We start from the raw sequence: 15,818 nt of genomic DNA on the forward strand, positions 1-15,818 counted from the left end.
GAGGTCTATGGCACCAAGCTGTCAATATAGCTAAAATAATTTATTTTACATCCCCAAATCGTTAAGAGAGTGATGAAAAATGTTCTGGACACAAGATACAGGTTCATTAGGCCGTGGACGTGTTGACTAGAGGGATCTGGTGATTCCACCTCGCATTCCGCAGTCCCGCCTCAGTCTGTGCCCAGAACCACACGCAGGACAACTCGTGGATTCACATCAAGAAGAAACACCAAGAGGACAGGGATTCGCAGCTTCCTGGGGTGTGGGAGGCAGAGCTGCCAGACCGGAAGTGACCCAGGTGGAGTGTTTCCTGGGGCAGTGATCTCTCTCCGGGTCAGGCTGGGGACACTGCGTGGCGCTGTCAGGTGCGCAGCCTCCGCGCAGCCTCCAGGTGCGCACACTCCGTGTCCAGATTCTTATCTCCCGTGTAGACACAGCCGGACCTCCCCGTGCCAGCGGTGGTGCAGTGTCTCCACTTCTGTGGCCCACGCACGTGCCTCAGAGCCGCCCAGCCAGTGGCGAGGTGGCGATACACAGGCGACACAGCCTGGAGAGGAGCGTCAAGGACCGGTAGGACCCAGCCCCTGGTGTTCCTATGCCCCGGCTCTGCCGCAGGCCCTGGGGCACCCCGAGTGGGAACCGCAGACCCAGCACGGAGCCTCAGGACTCCCGTGGTCTGTCCCACAAGGCCGGGCCTCCTGAACCCACGACTCGAGGGAGGAGCTATTTAGTGTCCCTCAGCGCCCACAGAGGTGACCCAGGGTCCTGTGGGTGTCCCAGCAGGAGCAAACTCAGTGTGAGGGACAGGGCGGGGCTGGCCTGTCTCTGTCTGGGCGGGGCGAGGCTGTGACAACAGAGACCCTGACTCTCCTACCTCCCTGCCTCAGGGCACATGGCAGGAGCTGGTCCAGGAGCTGATGAGGCCCAGGGTCAGAGCCAGATTTGGGAGGAGGTGCTGTGGGGACTCCCATACCTGCATAGACACGTCTCCAGGCACTCTTCGTGGGTGCGCAGACCTCTAAACTGTGGCTGCCTGGGGCTCTCCGTTCCCCACTCCATGATTCACATTTAAATCTTGGACATTTGAAAGGGATCGGTGGATAAATAGAATAGTCACTTTGCATTCAGACAGAGCTGGGTACAGTCCAAAGTTTGTTGTTTTTCACAGGAGCTTCCCCGGACCAGCTAACTTGGATAAAGGTCTCCTTACTTGAATGAGCTTCAAATCCAAGTATATTCAGGGGTTGCTATGGAGTTGGGTCAGTTCATGCCAGCCAATCATGCAGTTTATGTTGGGACGATGTCGATGTTTCTGCTTAGGTTGTTGAAATCACAGAGGCCTCTTTCTTGCACTTTCCTTGGACACAGCAGAGTGTCTGGAAAACAGCCTGGACCTCAGAACTCTCTCCTTGAGACAGGACTTTGATGAACACAAATACTCTCAGTGCTGCAGACACAGCTGGGGAAGCTGCTCAGCTACTGATATGCTGCCCAGGAACCTGGTCTTTGTGAACAAAGCTGCACATGCTACACTGTTCATGTCTTCTCATTGCCAATTATAATAATTTTTATTCAATGAACATGTTTCCCCCCCCCAATATCTAGTGGAAAAACTTCACAACTTTTGACAATAGAACTGTATAATTAATGGTTTGCAGAAGAGATGTGCTTATCTTTGTTAGAGGAAAACTCTCTGCTGCAGGAAGCAGGTTCCCTCTGACCAACCCCTGACAGCTGCAGTCAGAGTCCACATGTCAGTGAGTCCTGGCGTGTGGCTGTGATCTTATGAGTTAGTCCTGGTGCAGAGCACAGCTCCCTTCTGAGTAGCTGTGTGACCTTGAGGATGTGGCCTCACACCCATGAACCTCCCACTGAAAGATGTAGATTGTGGGTAAAAGTGATAATTTAACATGTATGCTATTTAAAATGATGTCAGTGTTCTTAGATATTCTCATCTCCTCTAGTAGTGTCATTTCATTTCCTAGGATCCACAAAGGACCTGTGTGAGCCTCACCTCTGATGGCCCAGGGAACCCCTGCTCTGGCCCTGCCCTGACATGTCACACCTGTGAGGCTGGGGCAGGTCCTGCACCCTCAGCCCAGGGTCCTCACACACACTGACTGAGTCAGACCCTGTTGTCTCTGAAAGGCCCTTTCCTCCATATGATTTCATGATCATAGCATTGATTACCCCCTAGTTCCACCTGAATATTCAAACATATTAGTAAGAGGAATTATTATAAATAAAGAAAAACCGGCAGGGCGCGGTGGCTCACGCCTGTAATCCTAGCACTCTGGGAGGCCGAGGCGGGCGGATTGCTCAAGGTCGGGAGTTCGAAACCAGCCTGAGCGAGACCCCGTCTCTACTAAAAAAATAGAAAGAAATTAATTGACCAACTAAAAGTATATATACAAAAAATTAGCCGGGCATGGTGGTGCATGCCTGTAGTCCCAGCTACTTGGGAGGCTGAGGCAGGAGGATCGCTTGAGCCCAGGAGTTTGAGGTTGCTGTGAGCTAGGCTGACGCCACGGCACTCACTCTAGCCTGGGCAACAAAAGTGAGACTCTGTCTCAAAAAAAAAAAAAAAAAAAAAAGAAAAACCTACCACCCTGAATTTAAGTGATAGGACAATCCCCAGAAGTTATGGGGGCCAAAATACTAGCACAAATCTTGGTTCATGTTATAGCTGAAGATCTGGGCCGAGGTGCTATAGGACACTGGAGGGGAGAGACAGGCCTAATGTGCAGATCAGGGTGAGAGGTTGCTTACATGGTGGTCACTGGGTCCATGATTTGAACAGATGGGAAAGGTCTGTCCTCCCTTCAGCAGGTGTGTGTGTTGTGATATTGGAGTGACAATGATTAAAGTTACTGCTCAAGGAGAAGGAAATTGTGCATATTTCCCTTTTGTGGGTAGGTTGCCAGTGTGTGTTCATCTCCAGGGAAGAGATAATTATGTCTGCTGTGAAGATAAAGCAGATCTTGTGACATTTGTGGTTATTATTAATGTAACTGATGCTGGAGACTGGATCACGTTATAATGCTCGGGGGAGGCCTAGTAGGAAAAAAAAGTCATTATAGATATTTTTAGGTTATTAAATATGAAATGTTGAAATTAAAATAAAGATTGTAGTTTATTATATTTCAAATAATAAGCAGTACTACAATATAAAGTATGTGCCTAAACTATCAACACAGTGTTGCAGTCTCACCGGTAGCTTGTTTCATGGAGAACTAGAGACATTGGGTGTGTGAGTGGATGTGAGTGAGAGAAACAGCGGGTGTGTTTCAGGCAGTTTCTGCCCAGGATGTGTCTGTGTTTGCAGGTGTCCAGTGTGAGGTGCAGCTGGTGGAGTCTGGGGGAGGCCTGGTCCAGCCTGGGGGGTCCCTGAGACTCTCCTGTGAAGCCTCTGGATTCACCTTCAGTGACTACTACATTAACTGGATACACCAGGCTCCAGGGAATGGGCTGGAGTGGGTTGGTTTTATTAGAAGCAAGGCTAATGGTGGGACAGCAGAATCTGCTTTATCTGAGAAAGGCAGATTCACCATCTCATGAGATGATTCCAAAAGCACTTCTTGTCTGCTAATGAACAGGTGCGTGAGACCAGAAGGGAAGGGTGTTCCCTGAGACCTGCGCCCTGAGGCTGGTGCAGACACACTCTCTGGAGGAAAGTCATTTGCAGAATGTTAGCCAGGGAGAACTGTGCCTCTTCCAGGACCCTCCTTTCACCCTGTATCTCCTATGAGAGGAAATAATAAAAAATTTTGAGGACTAAGGGCCATTGTCCAGGTCACCATTCCCACGAAAGGGAGTAGAGCACAGGTGCAAATGACCTCTATTACTGGGGGCTCCTGGTGATGGTCACAGCCCAGGGGAAGAGGATGACTGAGTCAGTGAGACATAGTCATAACAATATCCATCTTCCCCTCCTCAAACTTCTTCACCCCAGTAGCATGATGAGAGTGGGTGAAAGCTCAGTATGTGATGACAGAGTCTATCTGAGCAGGGGAACCTTGGGAAGCCCAGACACACAGGGGGACAAAACTCAGGTCACTAGAGGAACCTGGACCCTCTGACAGCTACATGTTCAGCAACCCTCTATCAACATCCTCGGACTCACATCTTTCTCATCCTTTGTGGTATTTGAAAAGTTTCTCTTCTACTCAAGGTAATATTCAACATATCCTTGTGAATCCCTTGGGTTCATCCAGCATCAGAACCAGGGACACTCAGGTCTCTCCTGCAGCGACCTGGGCTTGGGCAACTGCAGGGGTGACTAAGAAGTGCCTCTGCCCCTGTGTCAGATGCAGGGCCTGTGGGCCACAGGGCAGGAGGTCAGGAAGGGGAGATGACCAGCAGGCTGGGCACATGAAGATGGGCAAGGCCACCTTCCTTGCTGGTGAGGAGGGACCCCTGTGGAATCCTGGCCTCCCTCACAGGGCAGGAACCACACTCACCAGGCAGCTGCCCTGCCCAGGAGCTGACCTGGCTGAGCAGGAACTCCTGAGCTGGCTGATAACTCCTCCTTTGAATTATCAGGACCTAACTTTCCTCAGTTGTGAGTTCCCAGTGGACCTTCCGCCCCTGGCTCACACCCCTGCTGGTCTCCTGGGAAGCAGTGAACTCAGGACACCCAGCATCCCTGCACTTTTATGGCCTCTTGGATGGCAAAAGTGAGTTATTAGGCACAGCCTGTGTTTGGGGCCAGACACAGCCCATTTCTCTGGGCAGGAGGCACTGGGTAGGCACACTACAAAGGGCCCTGCTATGGGATGGGACATCTGGGACCTTGGTGCAATTGCCTGAGTCCTCCTCAGGCCACGTGCAGCCCCTGCTCACCCCAGAGGAGACATGTGGGCCCGTGTGCAGCATCCACTGAAGCCTGGACTGGGAAGCAGACATGTATCCTTACCTGGGGTTTTCAAGTGCAGCTCTTCTCTGTTCCTGTGACTAGAGTCATGAAAACACGAGTCATTCACCCTGTGGAGCCCACCTGCCCAGGTGGCAGAGCTACACAGTCCCCCAATATATTCCCCATAGTGGAATTAGTAAGTGGTGGCCCATCCTAGACCCTGGTTCAGGGAGTCTGACAGCTCTCCCTCCTGAGTCCCCCCTTCCAAGATCAGTTCTTGCTTCTTCCCCTGGGGCGATACCCTATCCAAGTCCCCAGGGCCCTGCTCTCAGGCTCCTGGCTGTGTCTCTGAGAGGGGGACCTGCTGTGCTGCAGGGCCAGTGCGGTCCTCCCCACAGTCCAGACACCTCGGTGATGGCTCCACTGACTGCACATGGCTTGGCCAGGTGTGAACTGCAGTGCCAAATTTGAACCCTACTCAGGAGCATCTGCAGGGTCCCCCTTGCTGGGAAAACAGGCAAACCCACAGCATGTGCAAATCCCTTTCTCCAGTTGTAAGGTTTTTGCTGTTGTCTGTCTGACAAGGGCACATACTCAGGCCCAGGGTCAGTGTGTGTGCTCGACCCATGTGCCACATGCAGGGAAGAAGGGAAGTGTCCCTCCCACAGCTGTGAACTCTGGCCACAGTGTGTGTGTGTGTGTGTGTGAGTGTGCTGCAGGATTAGCAGTGTGGTAGGTTCTGGGCCATCACCATTAGCTGTGTGTTAACGTGTTCTCTGATGTTACATTTAACCAGGGGAACTTAAATGAGATACGAGGCTCCTCCAAAGCCCCTGAGGGTTTCGGACCCCTGGGGGTGTGACCGTACTAGGGCATGTGGAGCTCCTGGGAAGGGGCTCCCTGATGGTTTCAAAGAATTCTTGCTGGGGGCCTCCCTGCAGAGTTCCGTGGGTTTAGAAAGGCCAGCTCATGGTTTATAGTCAAAAGCACATGCTGTCAGTGAAGGAGTGTGCGATCTAGGGCACAACCAGGTCACACTGGGCTGGGACACAGCGAGGAAGATGTTCTGAGAGCCCAGAGGGAACCTCCCCTGCAGGTAGGGCTGGGCTTCAGGGGGTGCTCCGGAGTACCTAGCGCAGACTGCCGCCCAGCAGCAGGTACACAGAAGGGTGGGAGGGGGTTGCTCTTGGGGACTGGGTATTCCTTTTTGAAAAAATCTAAAATAATAATTTAATATGTGTATTGATATTTGTATGAATATCCTACTCAGCTGTGAGTGTTTATGTAACACAATACTTTAATGAAAGCCACATTTACAAAGGGTCTGTAGCCCTCACACATGTGTTAAGAGTAAGCAGCTGGAGGCAAAGGAAGCTTTTCATAAATAAATGGGTAGAAAATTTCAGGAAGTGCACTTATCTAAACGACACGACCTTTGGATACAAAATGGCACAGATGGTCCTAGGGCTCTCCATGCATATCACATGTGGGTTCACAGTGAAGTACATGTGCTTGGGGCTTGTTCTTCAGTGGCAGGACTTCTGTGCACATAGTGTTCAAGGAGGTTGCAGGAACGCCTGTCCCCAGCATCTCACTGTTGCGTGGCCCACGTATCACCTCATTTCTCTTTCTTATGCTGGGGCAGGTCTAGGGCTATGAAATGCCCTGCCTCATGAATATGCAAATGACCTGAGGTCTGCTGAGGTAAATACAGCTATGCCTGTGCCCTGAGAGCATCACCCCAAGCCACGTCCCTCCTCTGGAGAAGGCCCTGAGAGCTCAGCTCCTCACCATGGACTGGACCTGGAGGATCCTCTTCCTGGTGGCAGCAGCTACATGTGAGGGTCTCCCCAGTCCCAGGGTGAGGAGGGGACTGGAGCCATCCAAGGTGGGAGGGTTCACTCCATCCTGTCCTTTGCACAGGTGCCCACTCCGAGGTCCAGCTGGTGCAGTCTGGGGCTGAGGTGAAGCCACCTGGAGCCTCTGTGAAGGTGTCCTGCAAGGCTTCCGGATACACCTTCACCAGCTATGCTATGCATTGGGTGAGACAGGCCCCTGGACAAGGGCTGGAATATATGGGATGGATCAACACAAACACAGGAGGAACAAGCTATGCCCAGAAGTTCCAGGGCCGAGTCACCATGACCAGGGACACGTCCACAAGCACAGCCTACATGGAGCTGAGCAGTCTGAGACCCGAGGACACGGCTGTGTATTACTGTGCGAGAGACACAGTGCTACAACCCACATCCTGAGGGGGTCAGAAACCCTGAGGGAGATGCAGCTGTGCTGGGCTGAGGCAGCGACAGGGAGACGGAGGACTGAGGCTCTCTTTGATTTAGGATTATGAAAACGGAGGGGAAATGGAGTTGATTATCTGTAAAATATCTTCAGTTAAGTTTTGATGAACCAGATCATTGTGTTTCTTCCACTCCTTTAGGAAGTTCCCATAAAAGAAAGTCCCTGTGAAGTTGAATTTTATCTGCTAAATAGGTTGCATTAAGGAATACCTGCAGAGTTGTTAAAGCATTTCTTCTGGGTGTGTCTGTGAGGGTGATTCCAGAGGAGACTGTCAGTCAGTGGAATCAGTGGTCATCCGCGCTCAGTTGGGGGGGGCAGGGTGTAATCAGCTGGGGGCTCAGGCAGCAGGAAAAGCAGCAGGAGGCACAGTCACTCCCTCTCTCCCTCTTCTGGAGCTGGGACACCCTTCTCCTCCTGCACCTGCACATCAGCGGCCAGGTTTTTTGGCCTTATGTTTCAGACTGAGAGTCATCCACTGGTCTCAGGCTGGCAGAGTGGAACTGAGCCATGCTAGCAGATCCCATGGGCTCTGTCTTCCCTTTAATGTATCTGTCTGTCTGTCCATAGCTATCTCACTTCTTACCTCTTTCTCTATGCATGTATGTATGTATGTATCTATCTATCTATATGTCTATATATCTTTCTATCTATGTATCTATCTACCCATCTATCTATCTACATATCTACCCATCTATCTACATACCTACCCATCTATCTACCCATCTATCTGTCTACCTACCTATCTGTCTACCTACCTATCTATGTATCTATCTACCTATGTATCTGTGTATCTATCTATGTACCTATCTATCTACCTACCCATCTGTCTATCTATCTATCTATCAATCTATCTATCTATATCTCTCTTTCCATTTGTCTATCTGACTCACTCTGTTTCCTATTAGTATAGCCTCTGTGGAAAATGCTGACTAATGTATTCCCATTTCTTAATTTTCCCCTGACAAGCCTAACACAAGACCAGATTCTCTGAGCCCTTTCTTACACTCTCTTACAGAGAAAAGACACATTTCTGCATATTGTGTGGTCTCCAAAGTAACAAAAGTAGTAAAATCAACATGTTTTCTCACGGAATTCATTGTATTTGCATGGCATTGGAAACAGAAAACTATCAAATACTGTTTAGAAGTAAAAATACACAATGAATATGGACATGTGCCATGATGACTGATCTGAAATCTCAGTCTCACTATGGTGCGCACTATCTTCTAATGACCTGCAGAATCAACACCAGTCCCAACTAATCCCAACTAATCCCAAAAAGATGATTTGCATTCGTGGACAAATATGCTCATTCTAAAATATCCTCTATCATCTACCTGTCATCTGTCTATTGCATTCAAATGACTTAGAAATGCCAAAATTACTTTGAAATAAAAATACATGTGGAAATGTTACATTATCCATTCTCGGCAATTATTAAGAACTAATGTTTCAGTATACTATGTTGACACAAATGATCAGTTGTCTCTCTGCACACTAACAATGAAAACAATCCAAAAATAAAATCAAAAACAGTTTCATTCAAATAAATTAATAATGATAATAATAAAAATAATACTTGTTGGAATACATTTTACAAATTAGTGCAAGTCTGTGCACTGAAAATTATAAGCTAATGCTAAAATAAACCAAAGATATAATAAACTGAAATGCATCCTATATTTATGGATTAACAGAGTTAATATTGTAAAGATGGCATTATTCTGCATACTCTCCAATTCCTGCCTTCAAATTCAATTACAATCCCAGCTTCCTTTTATGCGCAAATGGAAATGTTGATTATAAAATTCAGATGAAAATGAAAAGTTCAGACTAGACAAAAGAGACTTGGAAAAAAAGCAACATTGGATTTCTGTAGGCAGTTGGAGGGATTTCAGAGCTGACCAAATACACAAATCAGGTGTGGCGAGGCAGGACAAAATGACCCATTTGAGCTGCACTGAAGGGTTTGCATGTGAGTGCCGATCTCCAGAGCCTGAGACCCTCCAAAGGTCACCCCTGGAGGAGAGGAGGGTCAGAGGACTCTGGCAGGTGAAGGGGCTGCAAGAGGGAGCTTACACATCTGGGTGCAGGTGCTCAGTTTCCGGGGCAGGAGTCTGAGTCAGAGAAGCCTGAAGGGCAGCAGCAGGTGGGGTCTTTTTAGCCCCAGGGTTTACCTTATCTGTAGCTAGCAGAGCTCAGCTGTGGTTTTTCACATGCAGAGGGTGCAGGCTTCTAATGGCTAAAAATCATCTTATTAGGGTTACACATCTGAAGGTGTAAATGTTTGAATATTGTGGTTAATGGCTTCTGAGCTACTGTACCAGACCTCTAATGTAAGAGTGCAGCAACATTGGATAGACAGACCACCCTCGTTATTCATGTATTTCATGTTATAAAATCCTCAAAATTGATAAAAATAAATATCCTCAAATCAGAACATGTGGTGTTTTCAGTTGTCTCAGGGCATGCATAGTTTAGAACAGAGCTTGAACCCACCAGGGCCCCTTCCTCATGAGATTTAACTGAATGCTATCTTCTGTTTCAGGTGAATCATGAAAAGAAGTGTACTTTTATGGGCAATTTACTGCTTCTTTCAAAAAGAAATTCCGTGCGCTCTGTTGGTGAATGATATGGTGACATTGGCCGCAAGAATACTACTCAGTTGCTGTCCAGTGTTCCCAAGTGCAAGGATGCCCTGATGTGCCTTACAGAGAAACTGGATGTGTTAGATGAGCTTGTTTCAGGCAGGATTTACAGTAATATTAGCATAAGCTTGGGGTTAATGAATCCACAATATGATATAAGCAGGAAAAGGAAGAGGGAAGTTGCAGATCTGTACAGGAGAACACTCTGGAAAGTTCCAAAACTACATCAGTCACATATGAGAAGCTACGGACTAGATCACAGACACACTGTCCTTTGGACTTTTGAGACTGTGATGGATAACAGTGCAATCAACAGCACTGGTGACTCTAAGGACCAAGAACTGGAGAAAAATGTCACCTCAGCCTGCCTGAGCTTCAGCTGCAGGTAGGTGTTGTGCCCATCCCCGTTTGCATGGGACAGACACGTCACAAGGAAAAGCACACATCAGAGGGTGGAGGGAAGGAGCAGTGGCCCCATGTGAGGAGGCCCCACAAAGCTGGAAGACCCCTGGTCCCATCTAGTGTGTCATCCTGGGACAAGTGACGAACCCCAAATCTCAGACAAGATGATCAGCCTGAGAAATTCATGACACACCCCAGGAGGGCAATTAGCCCCAGGATGTGACCCGGGGCTGGGAACGCTGCGCAGATCCTCTCCTCACCTGTCCTGTGTGTGGATTCTCCACCAACACCAGTGGCTTCTGTGGGACTGGATCTCCCGGCCCATGGGGAAGGGTCTGTCATGGATGACATGCCCCCGTGATGATGGAACTCATGCCACGGCCCATCTGTAATGTCATCTTTGATTCCAGAAGCAGGTCCAGGTGCCAGATGTCCCTGCAGCTGAGCTCCCTGGGCACTGAGGACACAGCCCTGTGTGTCTGAGCCAGACACAGAGGGAACATCAGGGTGAGCCCAGACACAGACCTGCAGGGGCACACAGGGCCCTCCAGGGGGTGCTCAAGGCGCATCAGGGGCTCATCCCCAGCTCGGGAGCAGGTGTGGAGGGAAGCTGAGGTTTCCTTCCAAATCCTGGAGTTTCCTGTCATTCTTCTTCCTCAGGACTTTAGAGTTTTTCCTTATAATGTCCTGGCCCTCAATCCACACACTTGCATCAAGAAAGGGTTTTGAATTTCCTACGCTGTGTTGCTCATTGAGGAGCAAACACTTCTCTGGAGAGAAAACTGTATATGCTGAGGGTTTGTTTAGCTCCTGCCTTTTACCCGCCTTGTGTGGGGAAAAACCATCATTTCAGTGTGTCCTCCCCTCCACCTGGCTCCTGCTCATTCACCCTCAGAGGGTTCCTCCTCCTCACTGTTCTGTCAAAGCTCCTGACCTCCTGGACATCCACACAATGGGGCAGCAGGGCCCTTTGTCTCTCCCTCACTCCCGGTGAATTAGCTCTTTCTCCTCATATTCACTGAAGCCAGACGTGTCCCTGCAGCTGATCATGCTCCCCACACCACCCTGGTCTGGGTGGCAGCACCCCACCTCTGGCTCTCATCTCAGGAGTGGAGGACTAATGCCTGCCTCATCCTCCTGCTACACCTGGTGGGGCAGAGTGAGCACCGTCTCCTCTCCTTAGCGGTGCACACCAGGGGCTGGTCAGGAGGGGTCTCATCTCTGTGCACTGCGCCCTCTCGGTAGACTTGGGTATATCCTGTCAGCTGGGTGCAGGGGTCATGCAGGGTGGGGAATGGAGCAAGGGCGCAGCCTCAGCACCTTCCACAGCCTGTGCTGTGAGACCTATTGTTAAGGCCCAGTGTCCAGAATGAACATTATTGTCATAAATAGGAAATAAAACAACACAGAGCTTGGAACTCAATGCCATTAGACTTGACAATCCTATGTTTGCCAAGGATGGTTTTTACATTCAGATTTAACCACATTGGGCTGTGAATATATTTATTGAGGTTTGAATAGAGGAAAATAGACACAGAAAAAAATGACTTTTATACACTATCTCATGCTATCAATAGAAATAATTTTAATTCAATTAATTAACAATAATAAGATGGAGAAAATGGGCTAATTTTGTGTGGGAACATGTGTTAAGTTTTTTATATGCTATATGCACTTGTGTGTATCAGTAGCATCTGTGCATTTTATTCTGCTTAAAGTTGCTCTTACATTCTTTGATCTGTGATATTTACATCTTTCATGAAGTTTAAAAATACTCTTCTAGACATTGGCCTAGGCAAAGAATTTATGAAGAAGACCCCAAAGGCAATCACAACAGCAACCAAAATAAACAAATGGGACCTAATGAAATTTAAAAGCTTCTGCACAACCAAAGAAACTGTCAAGAGAGCAGACAACCCACAGAATGGGAGAAAATTTTTGCAAGCTACACATCTGATAAAGGGCTGATAACTAGAATCTATTTAGAACTCAGCAAGAAAAAATCAAACAACACTATCAAAAAATGGGCAAAGGACATGAACAGAAACTTCTCAAAAGAAGACAGAATAATGGCCAACAAACATGAAAAAATGTTCAACATCTCTAATCATCAGGGAAATGCAAATCAATTAGAATTAGAATTTTCATTCCAAAAATGCCCGGTGTGATGCTTTATACTCCACAAGTATGGTTTAAAGGCACAAGGTCATGACCCTTGTCATAGCAGTTGAATGTGCATTGAAATATTTTTCTATGATTTTTTTAAAAAATTACAATAGAAAAGTAAGCTGTTGTAACATGGTAAGGTCATGACAAGTTTTGTATTGATATTTGAAATCAGATTTCTGTAACTTGTATTTGTATACAGAATTCTCAGTGGGTTTATATATTGTGAAATTTTTATCCAAGATTGAGATGTGGATTATGCTTAATAGTAAAAGCTGAAATGAGATCATTTACTTTGTTTAAAATGCTATAATGTGTAAGTTTGGAAATGTACATTAATTTACTGTATATAATATCATGAGTTTGTTTATACCTCTAAGATTTTACACTGAAGATAAACTAGCTTTAATTAAATCCAAACTTTTTTTTTCTTTGTAAGGGAATAAGCTGTTGGGCTAAATCTGCATAAATGTGCCTTTTATTTTCTGAATGCACAATGAGAGTTCACACTTGTATCTTACTGAATCATATCTGATTGCAGACATTAAAGCACAATTTACAAGCAAAAAAAAACAAAAAACAATGAGATATCACTTAACTCCAGTAAGAATGGCCTTTATCAAAAAGTCCCCAAACAACAAATGCTGAAATGCTGGCATGGATGCGGAGAGAGAGGAACACTCCTACACTGCTGGTGGGACTGCAAACTAGTTCAACCTCTGTGGAAAGCAATATGGAGATACCTCAAAGCAATACAAGTAGATCTACCATTTGATCCAGCAATTCCACTACTGGGCATCTACCCAAAAGATCAAAAGTCACTTTATGAAAAAGACACCTGCACTCAAATGTTTATAGCAGCACAATTCACAATTGCAAAGCTATGAAAACAACTCGAGTGCCCATCAATTGATGAGTGGATTAATAAAATGTGGTATATGTATACCATGGAATACTACTCAACTTAAAGAAATAATGGTGATATAGAACCTCTTGTATATTCCTGGATACAGCTGGAACCCATTCTACTAAGTGAAGTATCTCAAGAATGGAAAAACAAGCACCACATGTACTCATCAGCAAATTGGTATTAATAGATCAACACCTATAAGTGGACATATAGGAGTAACATTTATCGGGTGTCAGGAGGGTGGGAGGGGGAGGAGGGGACGGGTATATACAACCACAACGAGTAACATGTGCAATGTTTGGGAGATGGACATGCTTGAGGCTCTTACTCAAGGGCAGAGGGGGGCATGGGCAATATAAGTAACCTTGACACTTGTACCCCCATAATACGCTAAAATAATAAAAAAAATAAAAAATAAAACAAAACAAAAGAAAATTTGTGACCATTATTTCTTCAATATTTACTTTCCATGTCTGGTCTTTCATATATTTATATGACACAATTTGATACTGATGTTTTTCTTCATTGTTCTTTTCCTTTGCATTTTGCTGTGTAGTTCCTGGCACCTACTTTTAAGTCCATGATTTCTTTTGAAAAGACACAACTCGGTTTGTTTGTCAAAGGCTTATTTGTGCTGAATTCCTTTTACATACTTGAAGCATTTATATTTGACTCTTCCTTAAAAATCCCCATGTCTCTACCTAAGTCAATTCTATTGGTTTGTGGTATTATTATGTTTCCCTTTCTATTTTAACACACTACTAATAATCACTTTATATTTCCAGTTTTATTAGTTCTAATATGTGTCATCTATGAAGCTCATTCTGATATTTATTCATTATGACTTGATTTCCATTTGTTATAGCCCATAGTTTTGCATGTTAGTCAGACATGCTTGAATTGGTGCTTGGCATTGACTTATTATTTCATATTATGTATTTTCCCCTGCATATATCCACACCTTATGTTTCTAGGCCATTACTGTGGAAGTTTGTGTGACTCTAGTCAGATTTGCATTTGGAATTTATTGTTGAAGTGGTTCCAAATTTTGAAGGTTTTCTGTGCTATGAGCACCAAAGGGTTTAGAAACTTCCAATGATACATAGTATGTGTTTCTTGCCTGGCTTTATGGTTACACCCCATATTCTGAGACAATCTATTTGTGCTTGTCCAGGTTAGTCTCAATTTTGCATAACCTGACAGTGGTTGATGTGGTGGAAGAGGTGGACCTGAGGCGGCCTTTTCTGACTTCCTGCCTGAGCCAGGTTCCTAGGCAGGCATCGTGCCCCTTGGTCTGCACTGTGCCCTTGCATGTTGTCCTGTCCCTCCACAAGAAGTTACCCTTGTAGGCAAGGCTGCCCTTGTAACCTTCTCAGTGTCTTTTTTTTCCAGGTTCTCCCAAAACTCGGGAATTTCTCCATTAGCCTCTTCAGCTTCCAGATTTGCTGCGTGTCCCTGAAGATCAAGCCTGTGTTTCCATGATGGAGAGGAGTCGTGTTTCTGAGCATAACTTCGGTGGTGATATCTCTCCCACTCCCATCTCCTGTGAGGTTTCCCAGTGGGCTAGGACACTGATTTCTGCCTCTTGTCCCCTGAATGGTAATTTATAGATCTGTAGGAGACAGGAGAGGTGGGTCTGAATGCATTTCAAAAACATGCTCTCCTTCTCTCTTGGACAGAACCATCTGTGAGGGTGCCACCTTATGATGTGTCCCCAACCTGGAGGAAGAAGCTTCAGAGGGAATAGAATAGGAATTCCCCAATTATGTGACCACTGAAAAATTTAAACTGTAATCCCCATGTCAAACCCAGCTTAAGCAATCTAACATCTATGTCTAGTATAGTCTTATCCTAGCTCATATGACATCTGGTGGACTGTGCCTATAAGCTAATGCTCTGGTCCTGTTTCTCCCTGCAAGTACTGGTCTCTCTGCAGATTTCCGGTTTTCTGTTGGTCATATAACTTCTGCTCTTTGAAATATTAAGTAAAATGTGCTAATCTACAGCTTCTGCAATCATGCTTCATAGATGGTGATGATGTTGCTATTGTTGTGGTTGATGTAAGAAGAGCTTTTTCTCAGCTGTCTACTTCTCCCAGGTGAAGAAAAGCTTTATACTTAATACAAAGGAATTAGAAACAATCAAAATATTAACCAGTAGCTTAACAAATAAGCATATTTAAATGATTCATTAGAACACTACCCATATTTAACAAGAACTAATGTGTCACACACACTACAACATGGTTGCATCCACAAGTATGCATAGGGAGTAAATAAGCAAAAAAAAAAAAAAAAAAAAAAAAAAAACCAACAACAACTCCTTCTACATGATTTCACTTTTATAAATCTGGAAAGTGAAAACTAACGTAAAGTAACATAAACTATATGAGCAGTTGCCTGTATAACTGGAGGGAGTCAGAAAGAGAAAGAAAGAAGGGGAAATTTTAAAAGAACAAGTCAGAATATGTGGGGAATTTATTTCCTTGATATCTTGAAGACAGTGGTGGTGCTGTCAGCATCTTTCACTTGCACAC

At 45.9% G+C, this 15,818-nt stretch overlaps 1 gene segment (V, D, J or C); it reads left to right on the plus strand.

Annotated features, from left to right (window-relative positions):
* The first annotated feature begins 6,589 nt into the window (after positions 1-6,589).
* LOC142871421 (immunoglobulin heavy variable 1-3-like) lies at positions 6,590-7,110 on the plus strand. The segment is given in 2 exon segments: positions 6,590-6,693; positions 6,779-7,110. Coding segments are annotated over 2 exon segments (378 nt in total).
* Positions 7,111-15,818: the final 8,708 nt, after the last annotated feature.

This window comes from Microcebus murinus, chromosome 6, assembly GCF_040939455.1.
Source record: "Microcebus murinus isolate Inina chromosome 6, M.murinus_Inina_mat1.0, whole genome shotgun sequence".
NCBI lineage: Eukaryota > Metazoa > Chordata > Mammalia > Primates > Cheirogaleidae > Microcebus > Microcebus murinus.